The sequence below is a fragment of the Lutra lutra genome, chromosome 1 (genome assembly GCF_902655055.1).
Source record: "Lutra lutra chromosome 1, mLutLut1.2, whole genome shotgun sequence".
NCBI lineage: Eukaryota > Metazoa > Chordata > Mammalia > Carnivora > Mustelidae > Lutra > Lutra lutra.
In genome coordinates this window covers 196,758,905-196,772,322 of record NC_062278.1, presented here as the reverse complement: position 1 = coordinate 196,772,322, position 13,418 = coordinate 196,758,905, and the positions used below count along the sequence as shown (strand labels likewise).

The following is a 13,418-nucleotide window of genomic DNA, read 5'->3' as shown; positions in this document are numbered from 1 at the left end:
TCCTGGGATCAAGTCCCACATCAGGCTCCTTGCTCAGTGGAGAGTCTGCCTCTCCCTCCCCCTTTCTCCCTTCCCCTTCTTGTGCTTGCTCTCTCTCAAATAAATAAATAAAATCTTAAAAAAAAAAAAAAAGACACAGTGGCTTCTGTGTTTTCTTTCTTAGATCACTGGCACTGGGGGACACCCCAGCGGCCATGTTGTCAGGAGAGGCTCAGGTGAAGAAGAGCCACTGCTTCCTGCTAAAAACTATCCCAGTGATCTCAGAAGTGGCTTCTGGCCCCAGCCCAGCCTTCAGCCGACAGCCCCAGCTGACATCTAGATTGTAAGATCTGTTCTCCATCTAATCTGCTTCTCAATTCTTGACCCATAGAAACTGTGAGATAAGAAATGCTTTATGTTTTGAGCCCCTAAATTTGGGGTTGATTTATTATGTGGCAATAGAGAACTGATCCAGAGGGCAAAAAACTTAGCACAGTGCCTGGTGCAGGGTAGGGGCCACAGAATATGTAATATCTGTGGATTGAGCTCAGGAGAGAGACTTTGGGCTGGAGGTATGGATCTGGGAATCTTTTGGCTTAGAGACAATAATGGAATCCGTGGAGGTGGCTCAGCCAGTCCGTAGAGATGGGTAGACAGAAGAGGATGGCCTTGGCCATAAACCTGGGCGAAGGGGCAGGTAAAGCAAGAGGAGGAGCTGCAGAAGAAGGAGGGAAACAAGAACAGGGCCTGGGAAGAGGCTGACTCCTGGAGGGTGTGGTCAACAGCATCCCTACCTGTGGGGTGGGAGGTGCTGAGTTGGGGAGAGCTAAGGAGGTTCTTTTGGATTCAGCAATAAGGAGATTCCTGGTGGCCCCACAAGAGCTATTTAGGTGGAGAGACTGAGGCCAGATTGAATATTGTGGGTTGGGGTGTCAGTATAAACACTTTCCACCCCCAACTCCCAAACCAAGATGGTTTGCAGGAGAATCCTATAGAAAATCCAAACTACAGAAAAATCTCACTCTTATATAAGCTGTGTAGTGAACAGACACCCATCCTTAATTGATTTTATGAGCTCATGTAGCTTTGATAGCAAAACCAGACAAGGAGAGAAGAGGGAAGGAAATTAGCAGGCATATCTCATTGTAGATATGGATGCAAAAACCCTAAATAAAATATTGACAAATGCAATCCAGCACTATCTCAAAAAAATAACACATCATCAAAGGTATGTTAATTCCATGAATGCACGGACGGTTTAATATAATAAAATCCACCACTGGATAAGGGGGAAAAAAAATCTCACGCTTGATAAAAATTAGCACCCATCCCTAATAAAGCAGAATAGTGCTTCCTTACCCTCATAAAAGGTATCTATCAAAAATCTATGACTAACACTCTTTTTAAAGGTAACATATTAGAAACAGTCAAGAACAAGATGGAAATGCCCAGTGTCATCATTGCTATTCAACATTGTGCTGAAGATTTTAGTCAGTGCCTTAAAACAAGGAACAGGAAATAAAGGCTGAACAGGGAGATACCAAATGTAATTGCTTCCAGACTCTATGATTATTTAACAGAGAATTCAAGAGAGGCTCTAAGCTTATTAGAGCTAAAAAAGAGTCCAAGTTTGCTGGATACATTATATAAAAACCAACCACATTTCAGTAATCATCAATATATTATAAGATGTATATTTGAAAATATAATTTATAATAGTAATAAACATTTCAAGAGATATATAGGAATAGTTCTGAGAAAACAACTGACAAAATTAATTCCTCTGTTTTTAGTTGAGGAAAAGGGAAGTAACTAAAGGATACCAGCAAGCAGGGGGCAGTTCTGGATTTTCAGTGGCACCAAATCCTGAAGATCTGATTGTTGGGTAATTTTGGTAGTGTTTTTCTTTTGTAAAAATTAAAACACATATTTTCTGATTATAAATTCAATATCTATGCATTCTATAAAATACAGAAAACTCAGAAATGCATTAAGAATAAACCACTGGGGCGCCTGGGTGGCTCAGTGGGTTAAAGCCTCTGCCTCCGGCTCAGGGCATGATCCCAGGATCCTGGGATCGAGCCCCACATCGGGCTCTCTGCTCAGCTGGGAGCCTGCTTCCTCCTCTCTCTCTGCCTCTCTCTCTGCCTGCCTCTCTGCCTACTTGCGATCTCTGTCAAATAAATAAATAAAATCTTTAAAAAAAAAAAAGAATAAACCACTAACTTCCCCATCCTAGAGAACTATGACCAATGACTTGACATATTTTCTTCAAAATTTTTGTTTATGTATATTTTTGTTTTTTAAACATAATATTAGAACTATACCACATATACCGTTTTGTGCATGTCTTATTTTCATACACATTTCCCTGTATCCTCATCTAGTCTTTTTGAATATGATAATGCAGCACTCAATCATGTTGATGAAACATATGCCATTCATTCAATCTATCGATTTGAGTTTTTGGAGAAAAAACAAATTATCAGATTTGGCTGTGATGATCATGCGAAAAAAAGTTAAACCCCATAGCCAATCAGGCACATGCGGACATGAAAAACAGGTGAGTTTCTAAGGCCAGGGGTTATCCTGGTGTAGACGGGGAAAGGACAAAACCAACATCATTTACCTGATCCTGCCTGAACCAGGACAGAGATCTGGTTAGCGGGAAGAGAATGGAATTTGGAAAGTCTATGCTTGCGGACCAGTTCGCTCTGAGACTTTAGGTAATTCCCTAGCCTCTGCAGCCTTGGCTTCCGTAGCGGTGTACCCGCACCAGCTCAACTAGGGCCAGCTTCTTTAGGCCTCAGGACCTTTGCACTGGTCATTTTCTCTGCTGAAGTCAGCTCTCCCCTTCACCCCACCTGGCTGCCCAAGGCGACCCTTCAGGGCTGGCTGCCCTTCCCTACCATGCCACCAGGCCGGATGGGTGACCTTATCACAGGGTGGCTTCCCCCTAGGGTTACAGGCAGGGCGTCTAGGTCTTCTTGACCACCACTGAGTGTGAGGCAGAGGCCCCTCCCCTTATACTCCGTTTCCTCCAACCTTGTACTTCCCAAGACCTAGAATCACAACTTGTCATTATTTTGCTATTTTCTTGGGTCTTGTCTCTTTTCTTCTTTCATTAGGACCCCCTTCCGTCTCGGTGGCCGCTGTACATGGTCGGGGCCCTATGCGTGTTCGTGAAACAGAGAAACAGCTGTGAGCACCCGAGTGCGAGGACGCAGGGAAAACTGCCAAGGCCTGGGTTGATTCCAAACTGCGGTCGGGGGCGGGACGAAGGGGCGGGTTTCTGGACGCGGGCTCCGTGTTTCGGGGGCGGAGACTTCGGCTTCGGGGCGGGCCTTCGGGACTGCGGCGGAGCCGGCCTGACCGCTCGGCCCAGGCTGCGCCCAGCTGAGCTCCTTCGGCCTCTTGGCCCTCTGGCCTCCCGCTCGAGCCGCCGTTAGGGGGCGCCCGCACTCGTGGCGCCGCTGCTCTGCTGGGAAGGCGCCGCCCGCGCCGGGCGGCAAGAGCCGCAACTCCGGGCGCGGGCTCAGTCGTCCGCTCTGCCACCGCCGCCGTCGCCGCCGCTGGGCGCAGGCTCGCTTGTCCTCGCGCTCCTGCTCTCCGGCAGCCGGCGTCTCCCGGCCGGGCCGCTGCCGCCACCGCGCAGTGAGTGGGGGCGGGCCCAGGGCTTGGTGGCCTGGGGCTCGGGAGGGCCAGGCACAAGGAGAAGCCCGCGCGGAGCGGCCGGGGCAGCGGGTTAAGGAGAATCCGGGCGGTGGCGGGCCGCGCGGAGGGCACCGTGGGGAGCCGGCGCGGCGCGCTCCGGGGCTGGCACGAGCCCGCGGCGGGCTGGGGCGGGTTCCGGGGCCCGCCTCGCGGGGACGTGCGGCTTCGGCTGACCCGAGCTCGCAACACCGGGGCGCGCCCCCTGCCCGGGCCCAGAGCATCTTGTGTCCCACGCCCGGCTGTGTTGGGGGTGGGGGGGGCACTTTGGCTACAGGCAACAGGGAAGCACGGTCCGGACGGGGACACCTCGAGTTTTGCCCGAAAATGATTGTCTTGGGGGTGGCGCTTATTAGCCACCTTTTGCCCTAATTTAAAGGCTGTGGCAGGCTTCTGAGCACCTCTTTAGGGCATTTCCTGCTCTCAAAGATACTCTGTGAGTGCAGCTGAGTTCTTTCTGCCCGGATTTGTGTATCTTGGCGTTTTTAATGGTTGATGGTCAGAGGTGATAAATGATCGTGGTAATGGGGAGCCCCTGGAGCACCTGCTGGGCTGATAGTGGTGGAGGTTGTGTCTGAGGGTGGGACCGGAGAAACGAAACAGATCCTCTTTGGATATTCTGCTGAAGTTATCATGTTTCTGTTCAAGTATAGCTGTTCTGGAACAAGTTGATAAATCCAATTTTAGGACTTTGTGATAGAAGAGGTTTGAGTGGCAGGCAGACCCGGGGTGACCTGGTTTGGCCAAGAATGTTTGGGGTAGCCCAGGTATCTCTTACCATTTCCTCTTGACATATTTATTTCCTTCTCCTCACAAATGTCCAAGTGTGATCTCAGAATAGGAAGAAAACTAGAGGACAGCATTTAGCACAGGCCTGAGCCCAAGACTGATTTTCAAATGAACAAATGTGTGGCTGGGAAAAGGAAAATCTTCCTATCTGCAGGGTTGGTAGTTGGAGAGAACTTGCTCTTCGGGTGAGAACTATCAGTCCATACTAATTTTCATTTAATGTAATGCTATAGATATTAAAGACTGAGTGGTGAGGACTGCCACAGATGCCATTCCTAAGATTTGTATGATTGAAATGTTCATAAATCCTGTTTTACCCAAAGCATTCCTACATAAAGGAATCCTAGGGTGAATCCTTCTGTAGATCCCTCAGTGTGTCTTGAATTTTGATATTTAGAGTCTGTTTAAAACAGAACACACGTATTTGGATTTGGCTTTACCTTAGAGATAATCCTGAGTCATGCTTTAGGGAAGTTCCTTCTGTGATCCAGAACTCAGATGTCTGGTGGTCTCTATACAAGCCATCTTGCTCCCCTTTACCTGTAATTCTGCCTTGTGGAGTTCTGAAGAAAGGAGGACCTGGGAAGACTGGAAGCAAATTAAGAGGCTTTTTCTTCCATATTTGTCTTGTTTCCATGCCAGGGTTCTAAATTACTTGTGTTCACACTCTCAAGTTTCTCAATTTACCACAGAAATTTTGTTTATGCTACTGCCATTAGTATTTTCACGTTTGTTTAATACTCGCCAGTGTTTTCTATTCATGATCTTGCTTATTTTCTTGTATTCTGCAAAGAAGCTGGGCTTAAGGAGAGATTTCCTCAGGGTCTCATAATTAGTAAAGGAGCAGAAGGGGGATACAGATCCTCACCAGTAACCAGTTCTCTTTCGTCTGCACTGACCTGCATGTGACTTTGGAACCCTAGTCCTGATCTGTTACCCTGTAGGTCAGTTGTTGCCTTTGTGCTATGCCTAAATGGTATCATTATTTTGGGGAAGGTGGTATTATCCTATTTTATTTTGTAGAAACTGAGAGTAAGAGGAATCTTCTAATTCTGTGACTATTTGTGACAGCTCTTAAGCATTAAGGTCATTTTTTCAATTTAGACCTCCTTTCCTCTAGACTACATGGAGACTGGAAAGAGAAAAAAAATAATTAATTTTAGGAAAAACAATCTGTTTCTGCGTTGGTATGGTTAAGGATACCCTAACATGTTCTCTTTGTGTGCCTGACTACTAGTATCAGCCTATATGTGAATATTAACCCAAAAGATTCCTTTAGTGTCCTTTAGTTACTATAAAAAGTTTTCATTTTCAAACTCTCATGTTTCAAGAACTGAGGAATTCCATACCAAAAGTCATTTTGAAGATATGTATAGATAGAATTTATTGAGTCTTCTTTTCTGAGTGCCAGACACAAAGATTTCAGTAGAAAAACATTTTACAGGGGCTACCTGGAAACTTTGGGAAAGCAGTAGTTTGAGGTTTTTTTTAATTTATCTGAGTTTGGTGGTGTGTATTCTGATGGATAGGCTGTTATATAGGAATAGAACTTTTGCCTGAGAGAAAACTCAGTTTTAGTCTGTAGCAGAAATGGTAAACCCAGAATATTTATGTAGAATTAGCTACTTAATAACCAAAAGCTGATTGCAGCTTTGCAATGATGAGGAGAATGGCCCTGAGTTCTTCGGTTATTCTTTAGGTTATTAACTTGTTGGGTTGTGCATTTTTCAGATTTGCTACTTGAGAAAATTGTTGGCAGTTTCTTTTAAGGCTTTTATAAATTCTTTAGTATGTGTTTTCCTTGGCTTAATTATCCGCTAAAATTACACTGTCAGAATTTACACACTAGTCATAATTAACCTTTGAAGCTTAACTGTGGGTGAATTTTCAGTACTCTTTATGTTCTTTGGGAATGGTCAGCCAGTAATTTCCACAAGAATTTTATTTGCACTGAAGGTCAGATATTTTCAGGTAGGACTGATTTTCAGGGGCTGGAAGCCTTTCTTTGAACTTTATAATTGTGCTTGGTTGCATTCACTGCCGTTTAAAATAATCTTTAATAAGGAGAGTCACTTTAAAGAAAATATTTTTTCATTGTTACCTTCATAATCTCTATTCCTGGCAAATTTTCCGGAATATTTGATTTTTCTTTGTCTTCATTAAGTAAAACAGGTCCATTTGATGCCCATTTCAAGATCGTCCTTCTGCTGCCTGTCTTGTGGTCATTTAACTTCTCATTAAGCCCTCCACTGGAGACTGTGCCAGAAGAGAGAGATGAAGAAAAGCAAACGAATCATTTTCTAATTGTTAGCAGCTCTGACAAATGATTTGTAGAAGAGATTGACACTATCCCGGAAATTCTTTAGGATTATGTTTTATTTCATTCATCTGTATTATCTCTGAGATGTTCCTAATAGTCATCAATTTAGAAGCTGATTATCCAGCTGTTGGATGACCAGGAATCTAACTGCTTTTTTTTTTTTTTAATTTGTTTCTTGCTGTATCTAAGCATTAAGCATCTCCACAGAGGATGTCTAGAAGTAAGGAGTAGGGATAACATTTAAACTGATCAATACTTTTTTTTCCCCTTAGAGCTCTTAGTGAACAATTTGATTTTTTTTGGACAGTTTAGTTATTGTTATTGGGAGTGACTTATAGTAACTTCATTTTATTTTGAGTATCTGTATCTTATACACAAATGTAGGGAGGCTTTTGGGTGCTTTTTAAGAAACATGGGCTTATATAGATTCCCGTAATTGCTTTCTTGAATTATTAAGCTTGAGGTTTCATTACATCTTTGTATCAGAACAGAACCTGGGCTTTTGCCGTGGAACAGATTCAAAGGCATCATCTAATTTTCTTTTTATGATTGTTTAAGAAGTTATATTGTTTTGGCTTAGCAGTAAAAAAGGGGGAAAAGGATTAATAGTGGACAGACCTTGCCTAACAGCTGTAACATTGATGCTGTCTGATTTTTTTCTGTTGTCTTTGGTCTCCCATTTCTCATTTAATCATTCGTATATTCCTGGATTAGAGTTCTTTGCTTCACTTAAGGCAGAGGACACCAGCCTTCAGTCACACTAGTGAGTAGGTTCTTGCTATTTTGCCTCAGGGGAATTTTTACAAACCCATTGTGACTGCTCACTTAGACTGAGTTACTGTTAAATTTGTAAATAAAATCCACCTGCTTGGGGGGGGTCTAAAATTAATCCTTTCAGTTTCTTATTTCTTGGATTCTGTTCTTTCAGTTTCTACCCATAGAGGGGATTTATAGAAAGATCTAGACTAGAAGTCACAAGATCCAAGTGTTTTTTTTTGTTGTTGTTGTTTTAAGTTTATTTATTTGACAGCGAGAGAGACAGCTAGAGAGGTACCACAAGCAGGGAGAGTGGGAGAAGGAGAAGCAGGCTTCCCGCTGAGCAAGGAGCCCCATGCGAGACTTGATGGGAGACTCGATGTGGGACTCCATCCCAGGACCCTGGGATTGTGACCCGAGCTGCAGGCAGAGGCTTAACGACTGAGCCACCCAGGCGCCCTCATGCATGGCTTATGTTACAGGAATATTGTGGGAGAAAAAGGCTCATCTCTTTTTATTGAAATTAATTCTTCATTTTGGAATCCCTTCTCCTCTTGGGTTGTCCAGATATACCAGCAAAGTCCTCCTGAGCGAGCTCTTCCTGAAGTTGGCCCATTTAGAAATGTTCTTGCTTTTTCTTCCTGAAGGCCTCTGCTAGTCCATCCATTATGTAGCACTTCTCTGTACAGTTGTTGCATGTTGCCTTTCTTCACAGGTAGGAAGCTCCATGAGGACAAGGATTGTATCTTTCCTATTTCTGTGTCTTTACATTGCACATCGCCCCCCCATCCCCTGCAACCAAGTTCACCTATAATAAATGTTGATTGACTGAATAATTTTTGAGGCTGTCAGGAATGAAAACTTTGAGTGATGGGAAGATGCCAAAGATAAGTCTATTACCAGAACTTCTGGATGACTGGCCTTTTAAATCACTCAGTCATTTATCTGTCTGTTGTATCAGTAACTGAATCAGATGCTCATAATGTAAATTGATAAAACCTGTTTACTTGGTTCTGTTTACTTCAGATATTGCCAAGCAAGTCAGAGGAATGCAGGGTTGTCACAACCCCCCTGAACAGAACATTTGTTCCATTTCTCACCCTATAGCATGTGGAGATCTATCTATATCCAGCTGCTGAGTATGGAGAATTAAACCTGACTGCACTTTGTCTGGTCCACATTTTAGCTTGTTTTCTTTGAAGAATGTGCAAGGTGGAAAAATAGATGCTTCAAGCTCTGATTTCATCCCCTGCTGTGCTATGCAAATGTTCTCTACATGCCTGAGTGACCTTTTTGAGAAAGAGCCTTTGTGATCTTCTGTAGCCAGGGCCTGTTCTGGGAATAGTGTGCCAGATTTCTCTAAAAGTGGGAAAAGTGAATCTGTTCAAAGACCATATAAAAAAGCCAGTGCTTTTCCTGGATAAATACCGATAAGTTCATGTTTCTTACTGTCTCTTGCCAGAGCTTTTGAAATTTGCTCTGCAGTTTGCTTTGCCGGTTGATTTGGAGAGTGATATGTGTGAGAGGGGACTGACTAAAGCAATTCTGTAGCTGGGAAAGTGTTTTAAGTGCTTTTGAATTGTAGATAAAAATAAATTCAAACTGGCATCATTGGTATCTGAATGTTTATCAATGTCTTCAGCCTGGTTCTCCCTAAGTGCCGGCTGAGTGACTTGCAACCAGATTGGTAAGGTTGTCCCAAATTGTGCTCTGATGATTTGGCATTTAAATTGTTTTCTATTTGTTTTGATTATTGTACAAAATGAAATATGTCATTATTAAAAGTATCATTAGTGTTTTTTATGTTATAAAAGAAACACCATTCTGATCTCTTTCTCTTGGAAATTGATGCTGGTGTTGTGGAGGTTTATGGCTTTTGAGGCTTTTACTGAGATGTTTAGCTTCTGTGGCTGAAATGGATAAAAAAGAGTTTTCTCTTTCTCCCTTTCCTTAAACCACCTTTTTGATAAGGATCATTGTAGGTTTTATGAGGTTAGGGTTAAACAGTTAATTGTAATGTTCTCCTGTATAAGTTGTAAAAATTGAATTTTCAGAGCAGATAGAATTTGAATGACTGCTGTACTTACTAGGCTCTTCTTCCTTCCCTAAGCATAGGATAATTTTTTTTCTCTAAAGATTGTCAATCTTTTAGTTATGTGTGGACGGTTGCAGAGGAATGCTTTCTTCTCCAGATCTTTGCCCTGTAGCTCGTTTTGACTGAGCAAAGATGAGTAGCTGTCTGCTCTGTTGGGGGGAAAATCCTTCTTTTTTCATAGTTACATGCTCTGTTATATGTCTTTTTCTTCTCCCCAAGTTTCCCTGGAACCTGGGCTCCCCAAGACGCAGCGCTGGAGCAGATGGATAATGGAGACTGGGGCTATATGGTGAGATGCTTTTGCAGATGCATTTTGAAGGCTGGCAGATAATTTGTATGTGTCTTTCCCCCCTTCTTCTGTGTTCTTCGGTATAATACATCTTGTAAGAATGAAAATTATAAATTGATACATCATCCCATCCCCTCTTAGTTTATTTTTTGGGGTCTAATTTGGTGTTTTTATGTAAGCAAAGTCAATATGAACTAAGTAAGTTTCTATAATGACTTACTTGAGAGCATACTATTTTTTTTGGTCTTTAAAGTACGTTGCTCTTAAAACTCTTCCTTCATAGAGTCGTGACTATTAAAATGGTCTAGTAGGTAATGGTACAGAGGATATTTTCTTGTGTTAGGGGTGAAAGGTTGAGAAGCTGTCACTTCTCCCACTTGTACTTTTTTTGAGTGTGAATGTCTTCCTATTTTCCTTTGGTAAGAAATATTCCACTTGTCTAGTACCTGAAGTCTTTTTGTCTTTATTTTTATTTTTTTTCCTTACATATAATATCTAAAAGGTAAAGTATGTATTATTTAGAGGAGCTTGCTTTTCAAAATTAAAGGCCAAATTGCAGCATTATTATAAGAGTGAACACATGATTGGATTATAAAATTTGAAAGCTGCTATTAGCCTTTGAGTATATAAGATGGTGTTGACTAACTGTGTATTCTAATTTAGTATTTGGCACTTTTATTTCCATGGAGAAGTTATAAAGATTAGGTCTGCACAAATTTTTATTTTTAAAATAAATTTTTACTATTTGTTCCCCTTTTTTGAGTGGGAAAAACGAAAGAAGTATTGAAAGTAGGTATCTTTATACTATCAGATCATTTTTATTCTATTTTGTGTTAAATTGACTTAAGAAAAAGGAAGGTAATCAGAAAAAAACTTATGTGAGCATAACATAGCTTGGCTTTTCTCTTCCCATAGTGTACTCTGCCCTAAAAACTTCTCTGTAGATACTAGGCCTGAAATTAAGTGGCTTTGGAAGTCATGCTCTTCTTTTTTAGTGTAAGGCTTTAATGAATTAGATTTATCCTTTTCCTATTGAAAGAAAATGTTAGATCCCTCCATCTGGGTAGGTTTGTCATTGACAGTAAAGCTGTTTTGCATGATAGGATTGCTGAATACATTATAGTCTGAAGGAATCTCTTGCCTTGCTGCTTGTTACTGTTAACTTTCTTAATTTGTCAAAGTTAGGATTTAAGAAATTTCAGATGACTGATCGTTTTTTAAAAATTTCAGATGACTGACCCAGTCACGTTAAATGTAGGTGGACACTTGTATACAACGTCTCTCACCACATTGACGCGTTACCCGGATTCCATGCTTGGAGCTATGTTTGGGGGGGACTTCCCCACAGCTCGAGACCCTCAAGGCAATTACTTCATTGATCGAGATGGACCTCTTTTCCGTTATGTCCTCAACTTCTTAAGAACTTCAGAGTTGACCTTACCCCTGGATTTTAAGGAATTTGATCTGCTTCGGAAAGAAGCAGATTTTTATCAGATTGAGCCCTTGATTCAATGTCTCAATGACCCCAAGCCTCTGTATCCTATGGATACTTTTGAAGAAGTTGTGGAGTTATCTAGTACTCGGAAGCTTTCTAAGTACTCTAATCCAGTAGCTGTCATCATAACACAGTTAACCATCACCACCAAGGTCCATTCCTTACTAGAAGGTATCTCAAACCATTTCACAAAGTGGAATAAGCACATGATGGACACCAGAGATTGCCAGGTTTCCTTCACTTTCGGACCCTGTGATTATCACCAGGAAGTTTCTCTCAGGGTCCACCTGATGGAATACATTACAAAACAAGGTTTCACGATCCGCAACACCCGAGTGCATCACATGAGTGAGCGGGCCAACGAGAACACAGTGGAGCACAACTGGACTTTCTGTAGGCTGGCCCGGAAGACTGATGACTGATCTCAAAGCCCGGGAGGAGTTCCTGGAAACTGACTTTCCAGGACATGGAAGAGACTTTTTTTTTTTTTTTAAATCACAGTGTGGGTGTTTTCTGTTTGTTTGTTTTTCTTTTTTGTTTTGTTTTTGTTTTTTAAATATTTGTATTTATTTGAAGGCAGTGAGGACCAGAAGGAAGTTTTGTGCTTTAGCAGACTCCTGTATGTTTTGTTCCTTTTACCTTGAGTATGCATGTGCCTGTTCAGAGCCTCCAGATACCTTTTTTATAAAAAGAAGTATGAAAATCATTATGGTATATAATCTACTCTTAACAGAGCTTTTTTTATTACAGTGCTACAATGATTTCTGATTAAATGGTCCCTAACTCAACTAGAAGGTTAAAAATGCAGGAATGAAAGAATAAACAGAGTACTCATGATGCCTTTGAGAAAAATCAAAACATCATGTAGGGTGACCTAATTTCCAAACCAATAAGCAGTATTGTAATATTAAAGGAAAACTGTTCCAATCATTTAAAAGTACTTGTTAAGTACTGCTTTTTACAGTTATGACAACTGTTTCTTTCTATGCATATAAATCAAGCAACCAAATATCTGTAGCCATGGAAATGTCTGACTAGAAATATTTATATTGGATTCTGAATACAAAATGTCCTTGTGGTAGAACTCTTACTACTTATGCCTGGTGCAGTATAATTCCCAAGTGTACTGTCTACCAGAAGAAAAAAAAACCTAATAAAAAACGAAATATGAAAATTAGGTTTGTATTTGTTGAGTATTGTTACTTAAGGGGGGAAACCATAATTCTTGCCTCAAGTTTGCATTGTTCAGTTTATGTCCCACTATATACTGTCTGTAGAGCCTTTGTGTTTGACTCGCGGACTCAGCAGAACCTTAGGATGCAGTTTATAGAATCTCCCGTGTTACTGGAACAGGAATGGATGGAATTAATTGTTTTGTCTAAAAGTGTACATCTGAATAGTGAACACAGAGTTGGTAAACTTTTTTCAAATAGGACTTGAGTTGAAGATGACAGATTTTTCTTCAGTAAGCCACCAGCGGTCAGCACTGAATGTGACCCTTACTCTAGCTTTGTACTGAGCACAGGGACAAAATGCCTCTTCAGCTACTTTTTTTCTCACAATATTATGGTGGCCAACAAATATATTTTATTATTATGGTTAAGTCTGTTTCTGAGGAGAAAAACTAAACTGCAGTGACTATAGGCTCTGGAACAGGAGATATATGGATGTACTTTATTTCACTGTGGTCTTATTTTGAATAGTTGATTTGATTATCTTTCTTGGAAGTTACAGAAAGGATTATGTAACTATAGTGAGACTTCCTAATTTTCGAGAACACCTTATAAAGGGAAGTCATGTAATTTCTTTCCTGTTTTCTAAGGGAAGACTAGAGTTCTGAGGCTGTGTGCCCTCGGGCAGGTCACTCCTTTTCTCCTCTTCAGAGAAGATTCTGAGATTCTTGCTCTGAAAGGAGGATGAGAACACTTACCTACATCCATTTTTGCCCATGTCTCTGAAAATTTATTTTAAGATTTGACAAATG

General features: G+C 41.4%; 1 protein-coding gene across 2 annotated transcripts; it reads left to right on the top strand.

The window, feature by feature from the left end:
• The first annotated feature begins 3,315 nt into the window (after positions 1–3,315).
• KCTD6 (potassium channel tetramerization domain containing 6) lies at positions 3,316–12,608 on the top strand. Of its 2 annotated transcripts, none has more exons than XM_047690960.1 (3): positions 3,316–3,633; positions 9,870–9,939; positions 11,170–12,608. In XM_047690960.1, exons 2-3 carry the CDS (start codon positions 9,913–9,915, stop codon positions 11,854–11,856), a joined length of 714 nt encoding a protein of 237 aa, XP_047546916.1. In that variant the 5' UTR covers positions 3,316–3,633; positions 9,870–9,912; the 3' UTR covers positions 11,857–12,608. The 2 variants fall into 2 exon arrangements, with proteins under 2 accessions (XP_047546916.1, XP_047546909.1); XM_047690953.1 differs by lacking the exon at positions 3,316–3,633 and adding an exon at positions 3,666–7,562.
• Positions 12,609–13,418: the final 810 nt, after the last annotated feature.

Excerpts from the sequence above, each read along its gene's own strand:
- KCTD6 (XM_047690953.1), top strand. The coding sequence starts at position 7,441 with ATGCTGTCTGATTTTTTTCTGTTGTCTTTGGTCTCCCATTTCTCATTT. Across the intron at positions 7,563-9,869 it reads ACCAGCCTTCAGTCACACTA|TTTCCCTGGAACCTGGGCTC; the intron begins GTGAGTAGGTTC and ends CTTCTCCCCAAG. Across the intron at positions 9,940-11,169 it reads ATGGAGACTGGGGCTATATG|ATGACTGACCCAGTCACGTT; the intron begins GTGAGATGCTTT and ends TAAAAATTTCAG.